This window comes from Rhinolophus ferrumequinum, chromosome 24 (assembly GCF_004115265.2).
Source record: "Rhinolophus ferrumequinum isolate MPI-CBG mRhiFer1 chromosome 24, mRhiFer1_v1.p, whole genome shotgun sequence".
NCBI classification, from domain to species: domain Eukaryota; kingdom Metazoa; phylum Chordata; class Mammalia; order Chiroptera; family Rhinolophidae; genus Rhinolophus; species Rhinolophus ferrumequinum.
In genome coordinates, this window is record NC_046307.1 from 9,285,185 (window position 1) to 9,308,003 (window position 22,819).

At 37.5% G+C, this 22,819-nt stretch overlaps 1 protein-coding gene and 1 non-coding gene across 2 annotated transcripts in view; both read left to right on the top strand.

The window, feature by feature from the left end:
- The window catches only part of HSPA4 (heat shock protein family A (Hsp70) member 4), a 38,275-nt gene that overhangs the window by 13,139 nt on the left and 2,317 nt on the right, over positions 1-22,819 (top strand). Inside the window, exons 4-18 of the mRNA XM_033096166.1 lie at positions 1,019-1,141; positions 4,459-4,558; positions 5,230-5,363; positions 7,348-7,592; positions 10,691-10,767; positions 11,992-12,143; positions 12,634-12,740; positions 13,142-13,275; positions 14,277-14,458; positions 15,861-15,950; positions 18,002-18,154; positions 18,710-18,835; positions 19,363-19,470; positions 21,458-21,577; positions 22,596-22,757. Coding sequence (XP_032952057.1) covers positions 1,019-1,141; positions 4,459-4,558; positions 5,230-5,363; positions 7,348-7,592; positions 10,691-10,767; positions 11,992-12,143; positions 12,634-12,740; positions 13,142-13,275; positions 14,277-14,458; positions 15,861-15,950; positions 18,002-18,154; positions 18,710-18,835; positions 19,363-19,470; positions 21,458-21,577; positions 22,596-22,757 — 2,013 coding nt within the window. The remainder of the gene's footprint in view (positions 1-1,018; positions 1,142-4,458; positions 4,559-5,229; positions 5,364-7,347; positions 7,593-10,690; positions 10,768-11,991; positions 12,144-12,633; positions 12,741-13,141; positions 13,276-14,276; positions 14,459-15,860; positions 15,951-18,001; positions 18,155-18,709; positions 18,836-19,362; positions 19,471-21,457; positions 21,578-22,595; positions 22,758-22,819) is intronic.
- Positions 15,088-15,161, top strand: TRNAR-CCU (transfer RNA arginine (anticodon CCU)). Its single transcript has one exon. It is a non-coding gene; the product is annotated as a tRNA-Arg (tRNA).

Here is a 22,819-nt window from a genome sequence, read left to right on the forward strand (position 1 = left end):
AGGATAAAGCTGGAGTATAGAGGAGAGAAAAGGGATAAAAAAGGGAAGTGAAGAAATGGGATTCCTATTGGTAGGAAACAGGATGGGTGTTGTCAGATTTTGTTACAAGCATTGCAGGAGACAGAAAGAGACTAGGGAGAAGACCACAGGAGCAAGTGGATCCACATACAAGGGCGGAGGAGTCCACTAAGATTAGACAAATCGCAGGAAGAAGAGGTAGCTTAAAACGAGACTTACCGGAAGGGGTATTTTTGCATCTTTATCAGGCAATAGAGAAGCTGTTAGATTGTAAACCCTGATAAATTGTGGCTGGCTGAGGAGCGAGGAGGCGAGGAGATGGTGGCTTTCAAGCTGAGTTGGAGCAACAGCTTAAAGGAAGAAAGTGACATTTTCTGGTCCTGACTGTAGTTGAGGAGCATGGGTACATGTGGGAGGGGCCTTATCCTAGCCGGTCTTTCAACATGTAAAGTTTGCAACTCTCATCAAAGCTGAAGACTTCTCCAGGGCAGGATATCTCGAAGTTTTGTTCATCGTTTATTCTTTAATTCACCAAGTATTTATTGTGTCAGGTCTGTCAGGTGCTGAGGCTGCAGCAGTAAGTCTGACTAAAACCATGTCCTCAGGTTAGATTGGATCCTAATTGGTAGACGATAATTAAGTCAACACAGTAAACCAAGTAACACACACGTAGCATGTCAGGTGGCGAAAGAACTTCCATCACCAGAGCCCTTTATGGAAGGGCAGTGTGGCTCACGGTGAGCCACCTCAGTTTGCTTCTGCACAGGTAAATTGTCACAGCATGTTGTTGTTTACATAGTGCTTCTCACCTCCATGTGGCATGTTTCACAAGCGTGTTACAAAGCTAGAAGGGACCTTCCAGTTATTTTTGCTTTCAAATTTCTTCAATTCCCTCTTGAGATAATGTTCTGTTGGTGATGTGAGACATTGCTCAAGTTTTAGGCTCTTAGGATATGAGGAAATACAATAGGTCCTAGATCTTTTTGTTGTTTTATTGCAGGTGAAATACATGGAGGAAGAACGAAATTTTACCACCGAGCAAGTGACTGCCATGCTTTTGTCCAAACTGAAGGAGACAGCGGAAAGTGTTCTTAAAAAGCCTGTGGTGGACTGTGTTGTTTCGGTGAGTTTGCTCCCTACATGTTATCGGGCGCTTGCATGAAGAAGCATTTGCATTTTAACTGCAAATAGTTATTGTTTTTGCCTTAGGTTGTATTCTTATTTTAAGAATTTATCACACTAGTCTTCATTTTCTTGAATATTCTTTTCTGCCCCCTAGTTTTTGCTCAGGCCCCGTTATTCTGCCTATGTAAAGGCTTATCGGAAAGCCCACTTCTTCCTGCATTTCTTCAAGCACCTGGCATAGTGTCTGAGAGCCATTCATTTGTTAAATTGGTCGAGTACACTCAATGAGAAACAGTCTTTTTCTCCATTCCTATCTCTGTATCTTTGCTGTTGCTGTATTTAGCACTAAAGGCAAGGCAGCGGTAGGCTTCATCTTGTCTTTTCCAGATCTCCATCTAGATGGAAGCCTGGCTGTCAGTAGCTTTGTGCTTGTAGAATGGTACAGTCCTTAGCTACTGTTGACATTTAGGAGGCTGTATAGGCTTTGCCACTGAATCTCCTTATTTTGCAGTTATCTGATATTTTACCTCTGTGGCCTCTTGTTTTAATGTTGGTGCATTGACTGGCAAAGCAAGGACTGTTGGGTGACTTTTTCATCCCACAGTGTTTTTGTCTGGTGGATTCCTTAGCTCATGGCTATCTAGTAAAGCAGAACTGAACATTTGTCGGGAAAAATAGGATTATGACTGTTGTCCACATTCTGCGGGTGCAAAGAGTGAAAATGTTACTTCTCTTAAAGATTGAATACAGACACTGTTTTCTTAGATGCTTTCTGCCTTTCCTCAGTGCTCCATTGATCTGTCAGATTTGTCCTTATTTCCACATCTAGTGACTTTAATGTGGATCCTGACTTACACTCGGTGTAGAAGTAAAATTTCTGTAAAATGGTGGAATATCCGAGTGGCTTTTTCAGCTTTTGGGATCAAGTTAAAAGGTGATGTGTTGAGTCATGTGTTGGGAGTCCTCAAGACTCCACCAGCTTTGAGTGACTTGCTAGGAGAATTCACAGGACTCGGCATGTAAGCTGTGCTGTCAGCTACGATTTATTACAGGGAAACGATACAAAGCAAAACAACAGAGGGAAAAGGCACATGGGCAGTGTCTGGAGGAAACCAGGTACAAGTTTCCAAGAATCCCCCGTTAACGGAATCAGGCTGGCTGCGCTTGATATTTCCAGCAACAAGTTGTGACAACATTGTGAAATGTCGCACACCAGGGAAGTTCTGCCCGTAGCCTAGGAGTTCAGGGTTTCTCTTGGGAGTCAGTCATGTAGGTACCCTGTGCTTGGCATGGACCAAAATTCCAGGCTCCCACAAGGAAAGGAGGTGTTCAGCATAAACTCAGTTGTACAAACAGTTTAGGCACAGTGAGTCAGACTTAACATTTACAGAAATTTTTCTGTCAACTTAGGGAACTGTTGCTCAGAAAGGGCCGGCCTTGCCCTTTCCAAGGGCAGCAGTCTCTGGCCTCTTTGTGAACTTTTGTGCACTCATTCCTCTAGCCCTTGGTACCAGTGGTAGATCTGATGGCTGTGTAAATAGCACCTGGGTGTGTTTTGCTTTATTTATAAATGGGTTATTGTTAAAACATAAACTTACATTTTTTAGGAAGGTAATAATAGCCCCAGTGTTCAAAAATGAAATGTGTAAAAAGGAGGGTGGATGGGAAGCTTCTGCATCCTCTGCTACCTAGTGAGTCGGTTTTTCTTCCCAAGGTTACCGATTTTACCACTTTACTACCTTTCCAGAGGTTTATATGTACTGAAGCGAATACGTGTAGGGTTTTTTTTTTTTTTTTACTTTCATTTTTCTTCTAACCAAGTTTGGACAATTTATCTTGTATTTGTTCCATAACAGTAAAAGCGTACATCATTTCTTTCAGTGGCTGCAGGGTACTCCAGGTTATGTGCGTACTTATTTAACCAGTCTCTGTTTTTGGACATCCCAGCTTTTTTTTTTTAATTTATTTTTTTTATTGTAAAGAATGCTGCAGTAGTCAACTTGAACAAATACCATTTTGTTCTCATAAGTTTGTAGGATTTATAAGTTAAATTCCTAGAAGTACAGTTGCTGGGACAAAGGATATGTGTACAATAGTGCCTCCTTGTTTGTGGTTTCCCTTTCCCTGGTTTCAGTTACACGCAGTGAACCACAGTCCGAATATGTTAAATGGAAAATTCCAGGAATAAACAATTCATAAGTTACAAATTGCATGCCATTCTGAGTCCTCTGTCCCGCCCGACTGTGAATCATCCCTTTGTCCAGTATGTCCACGCTGTATGTGCAGTACAATAAGATACTTTGAGGCACCACATTCACATAACTTTTATTACAGTGTATTGTAATTGTTCTATTTTATTATTGTCTCTTACTGCACCTAATTTATAAATTAAACTTTGTCGTAGGTATGTATGTATAGGAAAAAACAGTATATATAGGGTTCGGAACTATCTGTAGTTTTAGGCATCCACAGGGGTCTTGGAACATAACCCCCTCCCCCCAGAGTATGAAGGAGGAATACTGTATTTGTAATTTTAACAGCTATTGTTTAATTGCCCTTTAAAGAATTCGTCCTAATTTACACTTCCACCAGCTTATTTGACCATAGCCACACGAGCACAGCTTATTGGTGTATTAGCTCATCTCTAATAGGAGAATAATGGTATCAAAGTATGTGTGATTTTAATATTTTACTCTTTAGGTGAAGATGAACATTGTAAAATTAAGAGCCATTTTGTAATTCCCTTTTTGTAAAGTGTTATTTTTTGTTCTTTTTATTTTGAGTTTATAATTTTGTAGTTCTTCATACATTAGACTAGCTCTTTGCATTTTTATGATATGAGTTGCAAATATATTTCCCCATTTGGTCATTAGAATTTTTTTATGAGTCAAATGTATTAATCCTCTCCCATTGTTTTTCTTCTGGGTTTTGTGTTATATTTAGAAAATCCTTTCCTATTCTGATGGTAAAATTTCCTTTCATTCTGGTACTCTTGGTTGTTTTTTTTTGTTTGTTTTTAAACATTTAAGTTTTTTCATTTGAACTGTATTTTGGTATAAGGTGTGCAGTTGGGATGCAACTTTTTTTACTTTTTCTATATGGCTGGCTATCCATATGTGCCAACATTACTTACTGAATTTTCTAACTTACTGAATTTTCTAACTTTTCCTTACTGGTTTGAAATACCTTCTTAATTATATATAGAAAAAAATAGCTGTAGGTATTTGAGGGTGTTTCTGGATTTGACTTTTTTTGGTAGGTGCATCTTAAATGAGGAATCTTCATAATACTGTAAACTTTCAAATTTTTTTGTAGGTTCCTTGTTTCTATACTGATGCAGAAAGACGGTCAGTGATGGATGCAACACAGATTGCTGGTCTCAATTGCCTGAGACTAATGAATGAAACTACTGCAGGTAAGGGACTAGTAACTACAATGTTTGACTTGCTTATTAATCTTGAAGGTTGTGAAATCTTAAAACCCTAGGGTTTCTTGTTCTTCATTTTGATTGGAGTGCTTACCCCTATGTGTCCTAGTATTTTTGGTAACACTGTTACATTTGAAGAATTCATCTGATCAGTACATTTTCTGGACCTTCATAGCACTCAATGTTGGTATTTAATTACATGGTGGTTTGGGAGAGAAAAAATCATATTTTTGTGTGTTTGGAGCAGTGCTTTGGTTTAAAAACTGGCCTTTTCTACCACTCATGGACTAGTAGAATCAGAGGAATGGGGGGTGTAAAGCAACATCTCAGGGATAGGATATGTGGGAATGTTGAGATGGAAATCTGGGAAAATATGTTTGGGAAAATGGGGGAAGTGGTTTGCGAACAATTGTGAAAATCATAGGAATTAGAAATGTTAAGGAACGCAACACTAAGTGCATGTCAGCATTTAACTCTGAAGTTAATGATCTTCATGAATAAATAAGTGCAGAGCTTATAAAGAATTGATTCCTTGTGAAACATAGGGTATGTTACAGCTCCATTCATCATATTCAAAATCTGTTTTTTCGTACTTAAATGAATTCAAGTTTACTACTTAGATGATAATATTATGTTGAATTCAATTTTTTCTTATGTAGTTGCTCTTGCATATGGAATCTATAAGCAAGATCTTCCTGCCTTAGAAGAGAAACCAAGAAATGTTGTTTTCATAGATATGGGGCATTCTTCTTATCAAGTTTCTGTATGTGCATTTAATAAAGGAAAAGTTAAAGTAAGTATGTTTTTTTGTGGAAGACTGTATTAGAAATGTATGGTAATTAGGAATTCGTGAGAGACAATTTAAATAATTGGTTAAAGGATTTTGTTTCATTAACGGAAACTTGGCTGTGAGCCATCTTAACTAGAAACCAGGTATGTAGGGGTGGGGTGGAAGTTGTAAGCCCAAAATCATTTATTAAGAGTTGGCATGGTGTGAAGCAAAGAGCATAGGCCTTGAGGAAAAAACTCTTAAGATTCCTGAGCCTTATTTTTCTTAATCTATAACGTGGGGGAAATATGCTTACCTGCAAGCTTATTAACAGATTCTTTACCATATGGTGCCTTGATGTTTTAAACTGAAGATTGAGGAGATTATGATAAATGTATTCTCTTCTTGCTCTTAGGGTTTTGAGTGTCCTGGAAAAAGGGAGGGGGGACTAGACTTGGATGGCCTAAAGAAACCAGACTAGGAATGATAATCTAGATTTCTGGAAAGCTTAGACCTCTGGAGAAAGTAGTTTTGTCCACAGAGAAGACTAGAAGGGTTAAAGGCGAGAAGGCGCCAGAGGGGGGATCACCGTCACGTTTGAACTTCCTGGTATATGCTGGTTCCATAGTGGGATATAGAAGCAGCTCTCTAGCGCGGTGATCCTATCTAGAATTTGCTTACGAACCAAGGATGTTGTTAGAGAGTTTAATTATTAGGGTTATGTATCAGTGTTCCTGCTGCCAAGGTCTAAAGTGGCTTTCTCCCCTCAATTTGGGGATCGGTGGGTAGGGGACTATTTATCCCCAAATAAGTATTTTTTAGGTTTGGAGGGCATTTTGAGACAATTAGTTATAGTCTTGTTTCTCTGAAAACTCAGTTTGGTTCTACTTTATATTCTGGCTTATATTGTTTGTAGGTTTTCTTTAAATACAAAGAAAGCAAATCTTTGGGATGATTGGGAAATAAGTTTTTGATTTTTAACAGATATAAATGCTGGATGAAGTGTAATTCTCAGTGTTTAAACTTTGATTACTAATACAATTTCTGAAATTTTATTACCTTTTAAACAGAAGACGCAGGTCATAATTAGTCTTGGCTTAGTGGTAATCTGCTTTTTTTTGTAAGTTATCCTTCACTGTCAGCTGTCACATGTCAGTTTTCCCAATATAATTAAAATTTAATTATAAAAATACTCATTATAGAAACATCCCCAAACTTGGAAAACATTTATGTGTAAAGAAATAATATTCATAATCTTACTATTAGTAGTTTGGTGTGTTTCATTCTAGTCTTTTAAGAAAACAAAATTGGAATCACACCATATTCAGTTGTGTCCTGTTTTTCTTTTTCTTCAGTTAACATATTCAGATTATTTCCCTATGACATTTAGCATTTTTAGAAGAGATTGTTTTTATTGATTTTATTCCTTCATAAGGATGTCATCACTGATTTAATCTACTATTATTGGATCTGATAAGATCTAGTTTGCTTCTAATCTGCTAGAGATGTGGAAAATGGATAACCCAAGCTAATTAGACTTCTTTGTTAAGTGGAAACAAATTGCTGGGAGTAAAGGCTTTTTTAGCATCCTTCCTGGTAGTAAACTGCATAGAGCTAGCTAGGCCTTTGGTATTATTCACAGTGATAAGACTGGAATGGTGTGCGTGACATGTTGGTATATTTGGCCTTGGGTATGTAATGGCTGTTTGGAATCAGATTGGTGGAGAGGACGTGGCGTTTTGAGGAGACTGGGTTTTTAATTCCACTTCTACTGCTTACTAGCTTTGGACCTGCAGATTGTCTGATCTGTCTGGCCTTGTAGCATCATCGGTAAATGGGAGTTATAATGTTTCACAGTGGTTGTAATAAAGATTAAATGACACATGCACATGGCCCTATTTCAACCTTAATATCTCCCCCCTTTTTATTACACTTTACCAGGTAAATATATCTCGTGGTAAAATTTTAAATTGATTGGTTTATTTTTGAATTATCTTTTTTTCCTAAGGTTCTGGCCACTGCATTTGACACAACACTGGGAGGCAGAAAATTTGATGAGGTATTAGTAAATCACTTCTGTGAAGAATTTGGAAAGAAATACAAGCTAGACATAAAGTCTAAAATCCGTGCTTTATTACGACTGTCTCAAGAGTGTGAGAAACTCAAGAAATTGATGAGTGCAAATGCTTCAGAACTCCCTTTGAGCATCGAATGTTTTATGAATGATGTTGATGTATCTGGAAGTATGAATAGGTAACTATAATAATGTTTTGATGTTAAACTGAACTGTGATTTTTCTCCACTTGGTATTAGCCTTAATTAGCCAATTATTGAAATCATCACAGTTGTTACAACTTCAGTTCTACAGGTAAAAATTAGAGACCATTCAGGAACCTGCTTTGTATGTGAAGGTTGGGATTGGTTATTCTAATAATGTAGACTAATGTTTTTATTCTGATTAATTGACTATTCTAGGAAATGGGCAGTTCTTTACGGGTGCATGAATTACATGTGATTACCAGTTTTCATAAAATCAGGCCAAAGTGCTTTAATGCAGAATTATGTTGAATTTGATTTAGTCATTGATTCATAAAATGGAGTTTTTGGGTAGTTCACGGTCACTTGAAGACAGCTCTTTTTGTACAGTGCTACAACAGTTCTGGTAATTGAGGTTTCAGGGCTGTCCTTAGAAACACCCAGAATGTTACTGTTGTCTGGTTGGGTTGCTTGGATGGTGAGAGTGAGATGTCCTTTAGGATGCGAACTATATTGGTAGAATTCAGGCAAGACTGATGGCTTGTTTAGTTAGGGAAGTGTGGCCTGACCCAGCTTCAAAAAAACTGAGGCGGAATTTGAATTTCTTGTGCCTAGTAACCAAATTCGTAGTAACCTTTCCCCCTACTTGAAAGTGACAGTTTTCATTTTTATTAAGTAGCAGTTTTGTGTGTGTTATGTGTTAGGGGGGTTAGGGTGTAGAGGCTTACCAGTATGTGTTTCAGAAATTGTTAGTGGAATGTTACGTGATTATGAAAGCCAAATAGGTACTTGTTATATTTTTAAAAAACGGAAAATAACTAATTAGCTCTGTGCTGCTTTTTTATAAAACAATTGTATCTACATTGTTAGGGCACACACTATTACTCTGTTTCGTAGCCTTCATTTAGTCTTTAATGCTCATTAGTAGTCTTTTTTTTAAGCTAATGAAACTAGATGCTTTATTTCTGAATAGCATTTTGTCTAATTACCTTTTTTAAAAAATTGAGGTAAAATTCTTATACCATTTTAAAGTGAACAGTTCAGGGGCATTTAGTACGTTCAGTTGTGCCATGACCACCTCTGTCTAGTGACAAAGCATTTTCATCACCCCAAAACAGACCCATCAAGCAGTTACTTGCTATTTCCTCTTACCTCTGCCCCCTGGCAACCACTAATCTATTTTTATCTTTGGATTTACCTATTCTGGATGTTGTATATAAATGGAATCATACAATATGTGTTTGGCTTCTTTTTTGTCCAGCTTTTTTTGCTTAACATAATATTTTCTAGGTTCATCCACATTGTAGCATGTATTAGTTACTTCATTGCTTTTTATGGCAAATAATATTCCGTTTGTATGGATATACCATATTTTTACTTACCGTTCATCAGTTGATGGACATTTGGGCTGTTTCTACCTTTTAGCTATTGTGAGTAATGCTGCTGTGAACATTCATGAACAAGTATTTGTCTGAGTCTCTTGTTTTCAGTTCATGTGGGTATATATAGACTTAGGAGTGGAATTGCTAGGCCCTATGGTAATTCTGTGTTTAGATTTGAGGAATTGCTTGCTATTAGGAATAAAACTGTCATTTCACACCCCTGGTAATAGGTAAGAGTTTTGGTTGCTACTCATCCTCACCAGTATTGGTAATAGTGGTCTTGAATTTTTGCCGTTTTGGTAGGTATGTTCTACACCTCTAATTTTTCTTTTTATTGAGATGTAACTCATAAAAGTGACCCTTTTAAAGTGTTTGTGCTTTAGTGGTTTTTAGTATGTGCACAGAATGGTGCAGCTATCACCACAATCCAATTTTTAAAATATTTTCATCACCTCATAAAGAACCCCTAAATGAGCTGTCAAGCTGTGGAAAGACATGGAGGAACCGTATGTGCATATTTCTAAGTAAAAGAAGCCAGTTTTAAAAGGCTACATACTGTATGATTGCAATTATATGATTTTCTGGAAAAGCAAAGCTATAGAGACAGTAAAAAGATCAGTGGTTGGCAATGGTTCAGTGGAGGGAGGGATGAATAAGAGGGTTTTTTAGGGCAGTGAAACTACCGTGTTTTGCCGTGTATAATGCGTACTTTTTTGCCCAAATTTGTGAGGGAAAAATAAGGATGTGCATTATACATGGGTAGTACTACTTCCATATCCCTGAAAGTTTGGGCTAAAAACAGAAGTGTCCATTATACAGGGGAGCACATTATACACGGCAAAATGCAGTATCCCTGTGATATACTGTAATGGTGTACACGTACACATTGTCAAAACTTGTTGAACCCTAATACATATTATCATGTATCAGTATTAGCTCATTAGTTGTTAGAACGTATCACTAATGCATGACGTCAATAGGGGAACTGGAGCGGGGGTTGAGGGGCATAGAGGAATTCTTTGTACTTTTCTGTTTATTTCTCTGTAAACCTAAAACTGATCTAAAAAATAAAATATATTAATTAAAGAAAAAAGAAACTGTACCTGTTAGCTGTTTTTCCGTATCTCTCCTTCCTACCCCAGCCTTAGGCGGCCATTAATCTACTCTGTCTCTCTGGATTTACCTGTTCTGAACATTTCATATAAATGGAGTCATATGTGTATTTTTTTGGATTGGCTTCTTTTACCTAGTCTAATGTTTCAAAAGTTTATCTGTGTTGGAACGTGTATCAGTCCCTTTTATTGTATTCATTCCTTTCTGTTGCTGAATACACTTGATGGACTTAAGGGCTTTTTTTTTCTTTCCTGTTTTCGGCTATTTATGAAAGAATAATGCTACTGTGAATATTCATGTGCAAGTTTTGGTGTGGTCATATGTTTTTAATTCTTTTTGATATATACCTAGAGTAGAATTGCTGGGTCGTATGGTAACCAAGTTTAAATTTTGAGGAATTGCCAAACTGTTTTCCAAAGTGGCTACACCATTTTATAATCTCATCAGGAATATATGGGATCCAGTTTTTCTATATCCTTGCTAATACTTGTTATTATCTGTCTTTTTTTTTTTTTTTTTGATTACCTATTGGTTTGTTTATAGCCATCCATTCCACGTAAAACTGGAATGTGATTTAACCTTTTGTTGTTTTTTTCACAGAGGCAAATTTCTGGAGATGTGTGATGATCTCTTAGCTAGAGTGGAGCCACCACTTCGTAGTGTTTTGGAACAAACCAGTAAGTATTTATGTGATTGAGCTGTTAGTGTGTCTTATACGTTTTGGAAATGTTTATTACTTTTTTTCCCCAGTTATACAAATTTTCATTATGAACTACTTGAGTGCTATATTAAGCTTCTTTATATCTTCCTTTTGGAGTGGCCCTCCACCCCCACAAGTAATCTTTAATAATTGTGTCCAAGAAAATCTGAGTTTTCCCAAGAAACCTAATTCAGAATCAAAGATGGATATAAACTTTTCAGTTATGTCATTGTGATAAAATTTGTTTTTTGCAGTGCTGCTGTAGTTGTCTTGTAGGCTTTTCTGTCAGTGAATCTTTTGTTTGCTGAATGACAGACAAATAGAGCAAAGGGAGGATATGATAACCACATTCTTACTTTAACAGGATACTTTTTAAATCTCAGGCTAAAAGGTAGAAGTTTGATTTAGGAATATATTACTGAATTTCCCTAAACCCCTGACGAACGTTTACCTTGAGTCTACTGTTGTGTTGGTTTCTAACTATTTCAGACTGTAGAAAGGTACTGTCAGCTTGACAGAGGCTCAGCTCTTAAATCACAGTGATTATGGCAAACGGGCCTGTTCTTTCCACACTGGGACAGCCCGTTTCTTTAAATAGCCCTTCTCAACAAGTTGTCAGTGATTATTACATAAAATGTGACCAGGAGAGTAGGTGGTATGAAGAGTTATTTTATGAGTGACAGCAGAGCCTTGGTGTGTACCTTCTTTCCTTCTGCTGTGAAGAGATTATACATGTGTTATAACCTGGATTACACTTATGCTCTGGTTGGAGCGGCGAGATGTGCATCTGAAAACCTTTCCTTTCGTGCCGTGTAGTGGTGATCCTGTATCTCAAGGCCTTGCTGCCTTCCTTACGGCTAGCTTAACGATTCATGTTCTAACAACTCTGTGTGGGACTCTTGAGAGATTGTAGGGCATTGAGTATTCCTGACCCTCACCTCCTAAATCCCAGTATCATTGTGCTATCTTGCCCCCATTATTTTGAGCATCAAAACATACCTGTTTCCAAATGCCCTACATCCCTGCGTGTGAGCACGCCTGTTTGCCTGCATGCCGTGGTGGATGGGGGGAGGAGTGGTGTGGTGTGTTACACATTTGTGAGGTGTTTTGCTGTGATAAGATGTTGCATTGCTCTTTTATTTCACTACAAAATGCTACTTTAAAAATTGTTTAAATGTGTAATCTAATCACTTTAAAATAGAGTTAAAGAAAGAAGACATTTATGCAGTGGAGATAGTTGGTGGTGCAACACGAATCCCTGCAGTAAAAGAGAAGATCAGCAAGTTTTTTGGTAAAGAACTCAGTACCACACTAAATGCCGATGAAGCTGTCACTCGCGGCTGTGCATTGCAGGTTTGTTTTCTTTCTTCCACATGTAGCCACTTACAGGTCATTGTGACAAACCGCTGTGGTTTTATGTCTCCAGCTAATAACCTGAGGTTAAGATTCTGAAGCTTTTGTTTTTAAATGAATTTCAGAGGTGGCGTTTGTAAATGGAATTGTATACTATAACATGTAATAAAATGAATTGACTAGAAATAGGTAAGCCTGAAGTACTGCTAGAATTTGGCATATTACCTATTGTCCATATATGAAGTAGCATTTTATATCAATTAAAGGTTGGAGTAAATGGAAAAAAGTTAAGTAACATTTGAATTATATAAGTAATTTGACAAATGATAGAGGTTTGTAAAGCTGCTTATTCAGACACCAGTAAATTATTGATGTAAATACTTGGAAACTATTGATGATGTCCTTCTGAAGTTATTTTTTATAGATCTTGTGATGTCAGTTCATAATGTTTATATTTGTCAAATGGAATTTTTAAAAATTATCATTGTAGTGTGCAATCTTATCGCCTGCTTTCAAAGTCAGAGAATTTTCTATCACTGATGCAGTACCATATCCAATATCTCTGAGATGGAATTCTCCAGCTGAAGAAGGGTCAAGGTAATAGTATTTATTAATCATTTTTATACTTAAAGTTAATTCAGAGTTAAGTTTAAGTAAAATATTGACCTCCATTTCAACTTAATACAAATCTGTAACGTTTTGTTACAGTGCATGAAGCAAAATGATGAGTTATTTTAGTCAACAGAATAAATTTGTGTCCTTATTTAGTTTCTTATACTTGATCCTGCTTAAGTGGTGCCTTTTTGCGCTGATTGAAATATATATATATATATATTTAAGAACTGTGTATTTTGTTTTTGGAAACTCGTATAATCTGGAAATGATGCCAGTTGAGAAGAATAACTAACTAAAGTCCAATAATTACAAACCTAGAACACATGTGCAAAATGTTAGAAATACCCTAAATTTGTGTGTGTTTGTCTTTTTTCTCCATTCAGTGACTGTGAAGTCTTTCCAAAAAATCATGCTGCTCCTTTCTCTAAAGTACTCACATTTTATAGAAAGGAACCTTTCACTCTTGAGGCCTATTATAGGTCTCCTCAGGATTTGCCCTATCCAGATCCAGCAATAGGTAAGTGAATAGTTGGGAATTAAAAATAAAAATATATATATATACTTGGGAGAACTGGGATAAGCAGAATAAGTAATTTGGGTATTTTAGATCAACAAAAGACCGTCTTCTAGACTTGTCACCAGGTTCAGAAACAGTAGGATGATCATGGTTTAATTGGCTCCCCCCTCTGTACGGGCCATATTCCTTAGGTCATGCATCTGTGGGCTTACCTTGTGCAGCACGGGATGCTAGGTCCTGAAAGGATAAATTCCGTTTTGACCCTAACGTAGAGTTGTATGATGTACACAGAAAATTATTAGTAAATTGTGGTATCAATAAGTTATGAAGTTATCAATAAGTTATGAAGTCTAGAATCTTTGAAGACTCTGAGAAACTTACAATCTGGAAATAGTGTCAGTTGAGGAGAGAGAACCTAGGTCTAGGATAATTATAGACCTTGAATACATGGGTAAAGTATTAGGAATATCCTGAATGGTACTAGAAGTTGTGGAAAGCTAATCTAGTCTTTTCCTCACTTGTAAAACAGGAATAAAGATGATAATTCGTGCTTTGCAGAGTTTTGTGAATTAAAAAAGATGAGTAAAACGTTGGTTTAGTAACTGAATCTAGAAATGGCAATTTCTTGACAACACAGAAAAGCACTATGGAATCATTGGGGTTTTTTTCCAGTTGAGGAGAACGTGACAAATTGTTTTAGGTATTTATCTGGCAGTAGCATATAAAGATGAATAAGGGACTGGTGGGAAAGAAATGTTTGCAGGGTTAGGAGATATTTGAGTCCTTAATTGGGAGAAGAGAAGAGTTTGACTATAAGTGAAAGAGAAAGGAGAAAACTGATTATTTAGTAAGATTTTAAGTACCCACTTTGCTTATTTGGGGTGTGATGTTACTGACTTGTCATTGAGATGTGGACATAACCTGGCCATTTGTGCCTACATTCATGTTTGAATTTGTCCTCTCAGATTATTTGTTCTTTTTTGTCTTTCATATGTCCCCAGCTCAGTTTTCAGTTCAGAAAGTCACTCCTCAGTCTGATGGCTCCAGTTCAAAAGTGAAAGTCAAGGTTCGAGTAAATATCCATGGCATTTTCAGTGTGTCCAGTGCATCTCTAGTGGAAGTGCAGAAGTTCGAGGAAAATGAGGAACCAATGGAAACAGATCAGAATACAAAAGAAGAAGAGGTAATCTGGACATTTTATACCATTTATGATGGCTCAGAGGTGACTTGTCTAGAAATTCTAGCAAATAAGACTGGGTCAAAGAGGGAAACATTGACAGCTATTGAGTGTGGGTTTGTATTCGTCCTCTTTCCTTAGCATGGGTGAACTAGCAGACAGTCATTACGCAGAATTGATGTAGAAATGGAACATAGTTGGCTCCTTCCTTTAGACCATGTACTTCTCAATTTGAGTTCTTCTTTTTGATTACTGAAGAATGTTAGGAATCTCAGTTGATTATTTTCACAAATAGTGTAATAGACTGTACACTCAGTTTGTTGGAATCATGCACAGAGTTGTCCTTATTGTGCATCAAAATTAAGGCTTTATAAAACTACAAATGTCTGAGCCTCATCCCCAGAAATTTGGGTTAGCCTGAGCTGGAGCTCACGGATCAGTAATTTTAAAAGCCTTTGAGGTCATTCTGTTGTGCTGCAGGTATTGAAAACTACTGATTCAGGATCTCCACGAACTTCTCCTTTCTTTTTCATTATTGCCAGGCTTTGGCCTTTTAACAGAATTCTCAAGGTGTTCACCTCCCCCAGTGCATGCAGTAGTTGTACTTTTGAGGATGAAAAGGCTGATCTAGGGCCGGCCCGGTGGCTCAGGTGGTTGGAGCGCCGTGCTCCTAACGCCGAGGTTGTGGGTTCAATTCCCACATGGGCCAGTGAGCTGCGCCCTCTACAGCTAAGATTGTGAACAACGGCTCTCCCTGGAGCTGGGCTGCTGTGAGCAGCTAGAGGTTGGTGTGAGCGGCCGGCAGCTGCGGAGAGCTGCCAGAGCTGCTGTGAGCGGCCAACCAATAACTGGCGACTGACTGCCTCAGCAGGGGTGGGGGGGGAAGTGCAAGGCTCATAATACCAGCGTGGGCCAGGGAGCTGTGTCCTACACAACTAGACTGCGAAACAACGGCTTGAACTGCTGTGGGGGGGAGGGGGGATGAGGCGGAAGAAAGGGGGGAAAAAGAAGGCTGATCTAAAAACTGGTTGAAGTTAAGGTTAGAGAAATTTACTCATGAGGAAGCTTGGAGAAACTCATGCTCTCTTCAGATGATATTGTGTTAAATTATGCCGCACTGTGTATTATGAGTACTTTATGATTTATAAAGCAATTCAACAGCTACTCTTGTTTAGATATGGGTCGATCAGGGCAGGTGTTACCTCCAGTGTACAAGTACAGTAACCGAGATCCAGAGAGAAAAACTTCTGTGTTCTAGATTAACATTTGTATCACGGCTGGACTCTTGGTCTTCTGATGGCTGGTAGTTCAGCAAGAATTAGATACCATGTTTTGTCATGTCATGAAGGTTGTTTAGTCTTTCACTAGTATTACCTAGTTTCAGGATTTGATGTGACCTGTTTTTCAGAAGATGCAAGTGGACCAAGAAGAACCTCATGTTGAAGAGCAACAGCAGCAGACACCAGCAGAAAATAAGGCAGAGTCTGAAGAAATGGAGGTATGTCTAAGTTATATTTGAGAGAAGGATGAATTACAGCCCCATCACATAACATGGTTTGTTTTGGCTGTGTTTATCCTCTGTCTTAGAAGATAATTATATTAGGAGTTCTTTCATGTATTTGAATAGTTTGTAAGCAAAATTTTGTATGTTAGAAAAGTATGTTTGGTAAGATGATCTTTGAACTCTATTCTGGTCAATGTATGAGAAGAAAGCTTGCAGAAGCCCTAGTTTTATTAGACTGGAGATTAGTTCGTGCCGGTTTCTGAATGGCTGTTACCAATAGCCATCCTACCCGTTATTTACCAATAAACAATGAGATAATTCTTTTCAGATTTTGTCAGCTCTCTGAAATTGGTCTTTTTGTCAAAAGATATTTTTAAAATAACAATGTATTTAAGTACATCTTGTAAATAATGTAAGTAATATATTTACTCAAGCATTTATTTAAATGAATACATAAGATTCCCATTCTTTAATTCTAACTTTTGAATTTTCATATTTAAATTTGTTGTCAGCATTGAAAACACCTTTCCTTTCAAGCTATTTATGACATTGCAATATATGATCTCACCTTGGGTATTTCTGATTGTCGCATTTAAAAATGTTTAGCAGAGCCTTAAGGTGACTTAAGTCTTAATCATTTTCCTATCAGTTAATAAATTTTAATTACTTTCCTTTAGCTGCATAAATAATTGTAAAAAAGACAGTAGTGGACAGAAGAAATCATCTCACAGATGCTTTAGTCTATTACAGGCCTTCATGTTGTTGGCTGGGTTGGGGGCAGTGGAGAGAGAAGTACTTAGTCTGTGTGTGTGTTTGTGGAGGATGGGGTAGGAGGAGAAAGGAGAAGTGCCATCTGCCCCCCTCCCCGCCCCCTGTGTCAAAGGCTGTGGGAAATTTCAGAGGGGTTGTTACTGAGGCTTCTTCCATGAGGTGGCTTGGAAACTGGCGCCTTTTCACAATATGTACCATTTCCAAGGGAAACGAAATACGAATGATACATAAATTTCAGCAACTGACATAAGTTACTTGGGTAGGAGGTGGGGAAATGACTTTGAAATCTTGTTTCACATCACAGAGCAAATTGAATTCCAGATGAATTTGAAAGTCAAAAGTAAAAACAACTTGAATGTATATTTTTCTAATCTTTGAATTGGAGGGTTTTCAAAGTAGAAAAGCAATGAAAGTAATCCCAGAGGAAAAGATGGATAAATTCGACAATAAAAATTTGTATAGACAAATAATATAAAATTAGAAAAAATAAGAATAGTCAGTCACTTGAGGGGAAAAAAAATCACTAAAATCCTAAAAGAACGGTGGATGAAATACGTCTAGGCAGTTTGAAAAAATAAGTATGGTTTATAGCGTGTGAAAAAAGGTTATTGACTCAGAGAAAATAATAGTGACATGATGGTAGATGAATTCCGGGTTTTGGCCTGGGTCCAGTAGAATAGGTTCTCTTATTCCTTGTGAGAATGTAAATAGGTACAGACATTCTGGAAGTCATATTGATAATGTCTCTGATCACAAAAATTTCATACCCTTGCCTCACTAATTTCCTACGCGTGTCTATATGTTTAGATAAGAGTGGAAGAAAATAAGAGATTTTATAGTGATTATATGTTGATTGTGGATTTATGGGAGGTTGTTAGTGCCTCCATTCCTCTCTCCTCCCTTCCTTTCCTCTTTCTTCCCTCCTTCCCACCCTCCTTCCCTCCAGTTCAGTAGTGATAAGTGTGTTATTCACATTGTGGTGCAACCAACTAATCTCCAGAATTTTTTCATTTTGCCAGATTGAAACTGTCCCTTTTAAACAACAACCCCCTATTTCCTCATCCTGCTTCCCCGTGGCCCCTGGCAACCACTATGGATTTGACTACTTTTGTAATATTTATATTTTTAACTTTCCAGGTATTATAAGAAATAGTCCTGTGTTATTTCGGTCATCAGAAAACAAATAAGCAAAAATGGCTTTTGAAATGTGACCCATTCAGAAGTTTAAGATAGTCTGTTTATGTGTTTGTTCTTAATGCTTTCTTTTATTTTAGACCTCTCAAGCTGGATCAAAAGACAAAAAGATGGATCAGCCCCCTCAAGCCAAGAAGGCAAAAGTGAAGACCAGTACGGTGGACCTGCCAATTGAGAATCAGCTGTTATGGCAGATAGACAGAGAGATGCTCGACTTGTACATTGAAAATGAGGTGCTTATCTCAAGTCTCATAGAATAACAAGCTAACAAATTAATGTGACATTGTGTTCAAACTATGTCTATTGATTGTTACACATTTTTGGTGGTTTTCTGTTTGAGAAAAAATAATTTCAGATTTTTGGATACCGCAAGGACAAATTTAATAGATCCCTTATAATGCCAAATTCTTTCATAGTGATACTACGTCTGTTGCTAGAAGCTCTGTTACGAGATCTTTGACATTGTGGCTTTGGTTTAGGGGAGGTGGCGTTCACGTTTGGGGGTGTGAGTACGTTCACTAGAGATTGGGATATTTAAGGTTGTTGGTCCTGGAAGTTGATGGTAGGAGAAATCACATAACATTCATTGTAGCACTGTTTTGTTTATTCCTTCCCCTGTTGCTAGTCAGTATGTAACTCTTGTTACGGTGAACGATGCAAGGTTTGGGACCTTAGAGCACATTTATTGAATTAATTGTTGTCTGTCAGGTTTCTTATTACATCTTCTAATATTTAAGAAGAAATTGTCTCAGTTGTCCAAATGTCTGACTGATTTATACTGTTTTCAGGGTAAGATGATTATGCAGGATAAGCTGGAAAAGGAGAGAAATGACGCTAAGAACGCAGTAGAAGAATATGTGTATGAAATGAGAGACAAGCTTAGTGGTGAATATGAGAAGTTTGTGAGTGAAGATGTAAGTATATACCACAATGTGCTTACCTACTAATGTGTCTTCTGGGAGTAGCCTTAAGTTTGTTAGAAGGGAAGTTTGTGTCTGTAGGTACACAGTGAAATGATTAAAATGTACTTTTTGGGGGCTATCGTTTTGTATTTCTTTATTAGTGGAGTATTTCCTAAGGTTAGTCTTTGAATCACTTTTTGATACACTTGCATACCATTATTTACCTAATATCTTCCTTTAAATCAGCTCACTTTTCCCTGATGTTTATTTTAATATACTGATTTTTAAATGCAGTTTTTAATTCTGAAATTCAAAAACATACCCAAACATCCCTTACAGCAGAGAGAATAATATATTAAAACCCCCGGTGCATATCGAGCAGGATAACATTCTGCTAGTCTTGTTTTCTATCCTCCCTAACTCCCCCTTCCCCTGTATTTTAAAGCAAATCCAGATAAATCGAAGTCTGTGCCTGTGACTCCACTGGTGAATCAACTGATTTTTGATTGACCTAATTACAATATTTTCTTCATCTTCAGGATCGTAACAGTTTTACCTTGAAACTAGAAGATACTGAAAATTGGTTGTATGAGGATGGAGAAGACCAGCCAAAGCAAGTTTATATTGATAAATTGGCTGAGTTAAAAGTAAGTGACACTCAGCTGTAGGCTGTCAGATGGGTACTGGATTAAGCTGGGTGGAGGAGGGGGGAAATCACTTCATAGATGATATAAATGCCTGGCCACTGCGCTGTACACCTGGAACTAATACAAAATTATATTGAATGTCAAATACAGTCACGGGATGTAGAGTACAGCATAGGGAGTATAGTCAGTGGTATTGTAATAGCCTTGTACGATGTCAGAGGGGTAGTAGACTTGGGGGTTATCACTTTGTGAGGGGTGTAAATGTCTAATCATTTTCTTGTTTTGCACACCTGAAACTGAAAAAAAAAGGACAAAAACCAATAAGTGATTCTCAAAAGCAGAGGTGTTCTGAACCCATGCTGTAGTTTCTAAGGAGAGCATCTCAGAAAGGGAGGAATTCTCATGGCAAGTAATGAAGCTTGCCATACGCTTTATCACTCTGGTTCACTATCTTTCTCACTTTTAGAACCTCATAGTAAAAAAAGAATTTTTCTGAAAACTGAGTTTAGACTTAAAATGTTCACTGAATTGGAGATTGAGTGCGTTCTTGTTGTCAAGAGATACAGAGACTAGCAAGATGTCCTGTCCTGAAGGTACCTGTCTACATTCGGGGCAGGGCTGTGTACCTGGCTTTGATTCTCAGTAAGGCAGAGCATTTGGTTTTGTATGTAGAGAATCTGATCCTTAAACCTTACGGTTAAAAGGACAAAGAACTAAAGTTGAGGGCTTCCGTTGGGGACAGGATGCAAATGCACAAGGACGGCTCACATTTCTCTGGATTAGTTTCTTGTCAAGCTGGGCCATGTGACTAACCTGGAATGGCGTTGCTCACGTCAGAGCCTGCACTTTCCTCTCATCCTGGCAAGAATAGCAAGAGCCTCCAGTGAGATCCTTCCCGTTGAGTGTTTGTTTTACTTGTTATTATGGGAGATGTCTAACACATGTAATTCTAGTGGTACCTTGATTTTCGAACGTAATCCGTTCCGGAAGACGGTTCGGTTTCAGAAACGTTCGAAAACCGAGGCACGGTTTCCCCATAGAAAGTAATGCAAAATGGATTAATCCGTTCCAGACCTTCAAAACCAACCCCTAAAACTGCAAATTTAGCATGAATTTTACTACCTAATGATACCATAGATCCATAAAATTTATGGTGTTCGTAAACCGAAATGTCAATGGAGACGTTCGAAAACCGAGGTACCACTGTAGAGAGAACAGCTTCAACTGTTGTCAACTTATGGCTGGTTTTGTTTCATTTCTGCTTCCTCTCCGTTCTTTGAAAAAAGTCCTGCATGTTATTTTATCCAAAAATATTCAATATGTATTTAAAAGAAAATGTCACCTTAAACTCTACCATTGTCACACCTAAAAAATTCCTTAATACCACCATTAATATTACCATATATTCAGTTTTCAAGTTCCAGTTGTTTCATAAATTACTTTTTAGTTTGTTTGACTCAGGATCCCATACATTTTGTTGACAAGTCTCTTAAATCTGTATAGTTCTCTTTCTATCATGTCTCCCCCCTTATTTCGTTGAGGAAAAAAATAGATCATGCATCTTGTAGGATTTGCCCACTGTCTGGATTTTGCTGATTTTCATCTCTTTGGTGTTTAATAATATCTAGTAAATTGCTGTTTTAGATCCAGAGGCTTCATCAGATTCAGGTTAAAATTTTTTTTTTTGGCAACAGTATTTCATATTTAGTGTTGTGTATCATTATCAGGGGCACCTAGTAGTTGGATGTCTCCCCACTGTGTTTTGAGAATTAGGGCTCAGGTCGTAAGATGAAGTGGCACAGGGAGCAGTATTAAGGTGTATTCTCACATCTAGCCTGGTATGTATTTAATGGGCTGGGGAAAATATGTAACTTCTTATATATAGTGCATGGAGATTAAATGTACTTTAGTCGGTACTCAGTAGAAACAATACTAAGATAGTTCAAACTGCTCTGTGAAGAATTTGTGTATTCTCTCTTCTGTTAAGAATCTAGGTCAACCTATTAAGACAAGATTCCAGGAATCTGAAGAAAGACCAAAATTATTTGAAGAACTAGGGAAACAAATCCAACAGTATATGAAAGTAATCAGCTCTTTCAAAAACAAGGTATCTTTTTTTCCCCTTTTTCCCTACTGCTGTTTTGGTAAAAGTTTTGAGGCATTTACATAGTTTTTCTTTTGTTCTCTTTAACTGTTACTTAATAATATTTTCTTTTCGCCTGTTAATGTATAATGTTTTGTTGAATCTTATTAAGAACTCTGAGAATCGCTGCTTCTCTCTAATAGGTGGACTCGAATTGAATAATGTTTAATTTCCTTTTCTTGATGTGAATGCTTCATCGGCGACTTAACCTCCTCCATCGTGGCCGGTCTGAGGACAATGCTAGGCATATAATCGGGCTTGTTAGGCATGTGGCACTGTCTCACCAGTAAACTGCTGCTTGTCAATTTTTGAACACTATATGATACATACTTCGTACATCCTATTACATTGTCTCATTAAATCCTCATAGTCCCCTTATGAAGCAGGCAGTAGTAGCAGCATTTATAGGCAACTTCTAACTTCTTTAAGCCTCACTGTCCTTAAGCAACACCCAGGGTTAGTGTTTGGGAAGCTGGGACTTGGCCTGAGATCTGACTCTAGAGTTCGGGTTCTTAAACACACCCCACTATACTCCAGGTTTTCAATGTATTGTCCGTTAAGGAACTTTAAGAGAGACAAATTGAGCGTGTTTTTTGGGGGGCCTCTGAAGGGCCTTTAAAAAGTTGTATTCATTATTTAGTTCATAATGAGCGCACCTAAACCTCAGCTCTCATAGCTGATGACATGTAATTTTTTGCATTGTGAAATTAATCTTTATAAGGTGTTGTGTAAACCATGTGCTGTATATACTGTTGAAGCCTTTTTATTGCTACCTTATGTATATTTTTGACCTTTAAATCTATTTGCTGAGTGTTTTAAAAATTGGGATTACTTTTCCTTTCTTGAATTTTAAAGAATTGAATGTTTGTTTATATTGTGAGGTTTTTGGAAAGATTGTGACTTCTTGAAAGACTGAGGTACTAGATGATACTTGGGTAGGGAGTGTCATCCTTTGACAATGTCTGGTTGACGGTTGTTGCAGGAGGACCAGTATGACCATTTGGATGCTGCTGATGTGATGAAGGTGGAAAAAAGCACCAATGAGGCCATGGAGTGGATGAATAAAAAACTGAATCTGCAAAATAAGCAGAGTCCAACCATGGATCCAGTTGTCAAGGCAAAAGAGGTTGAAGCTAAAATTAAGGTATTTTATGGCTTTAAATATTAAATAGTATTGTTAGCCTTGTTACTTACTATTAATAGCCC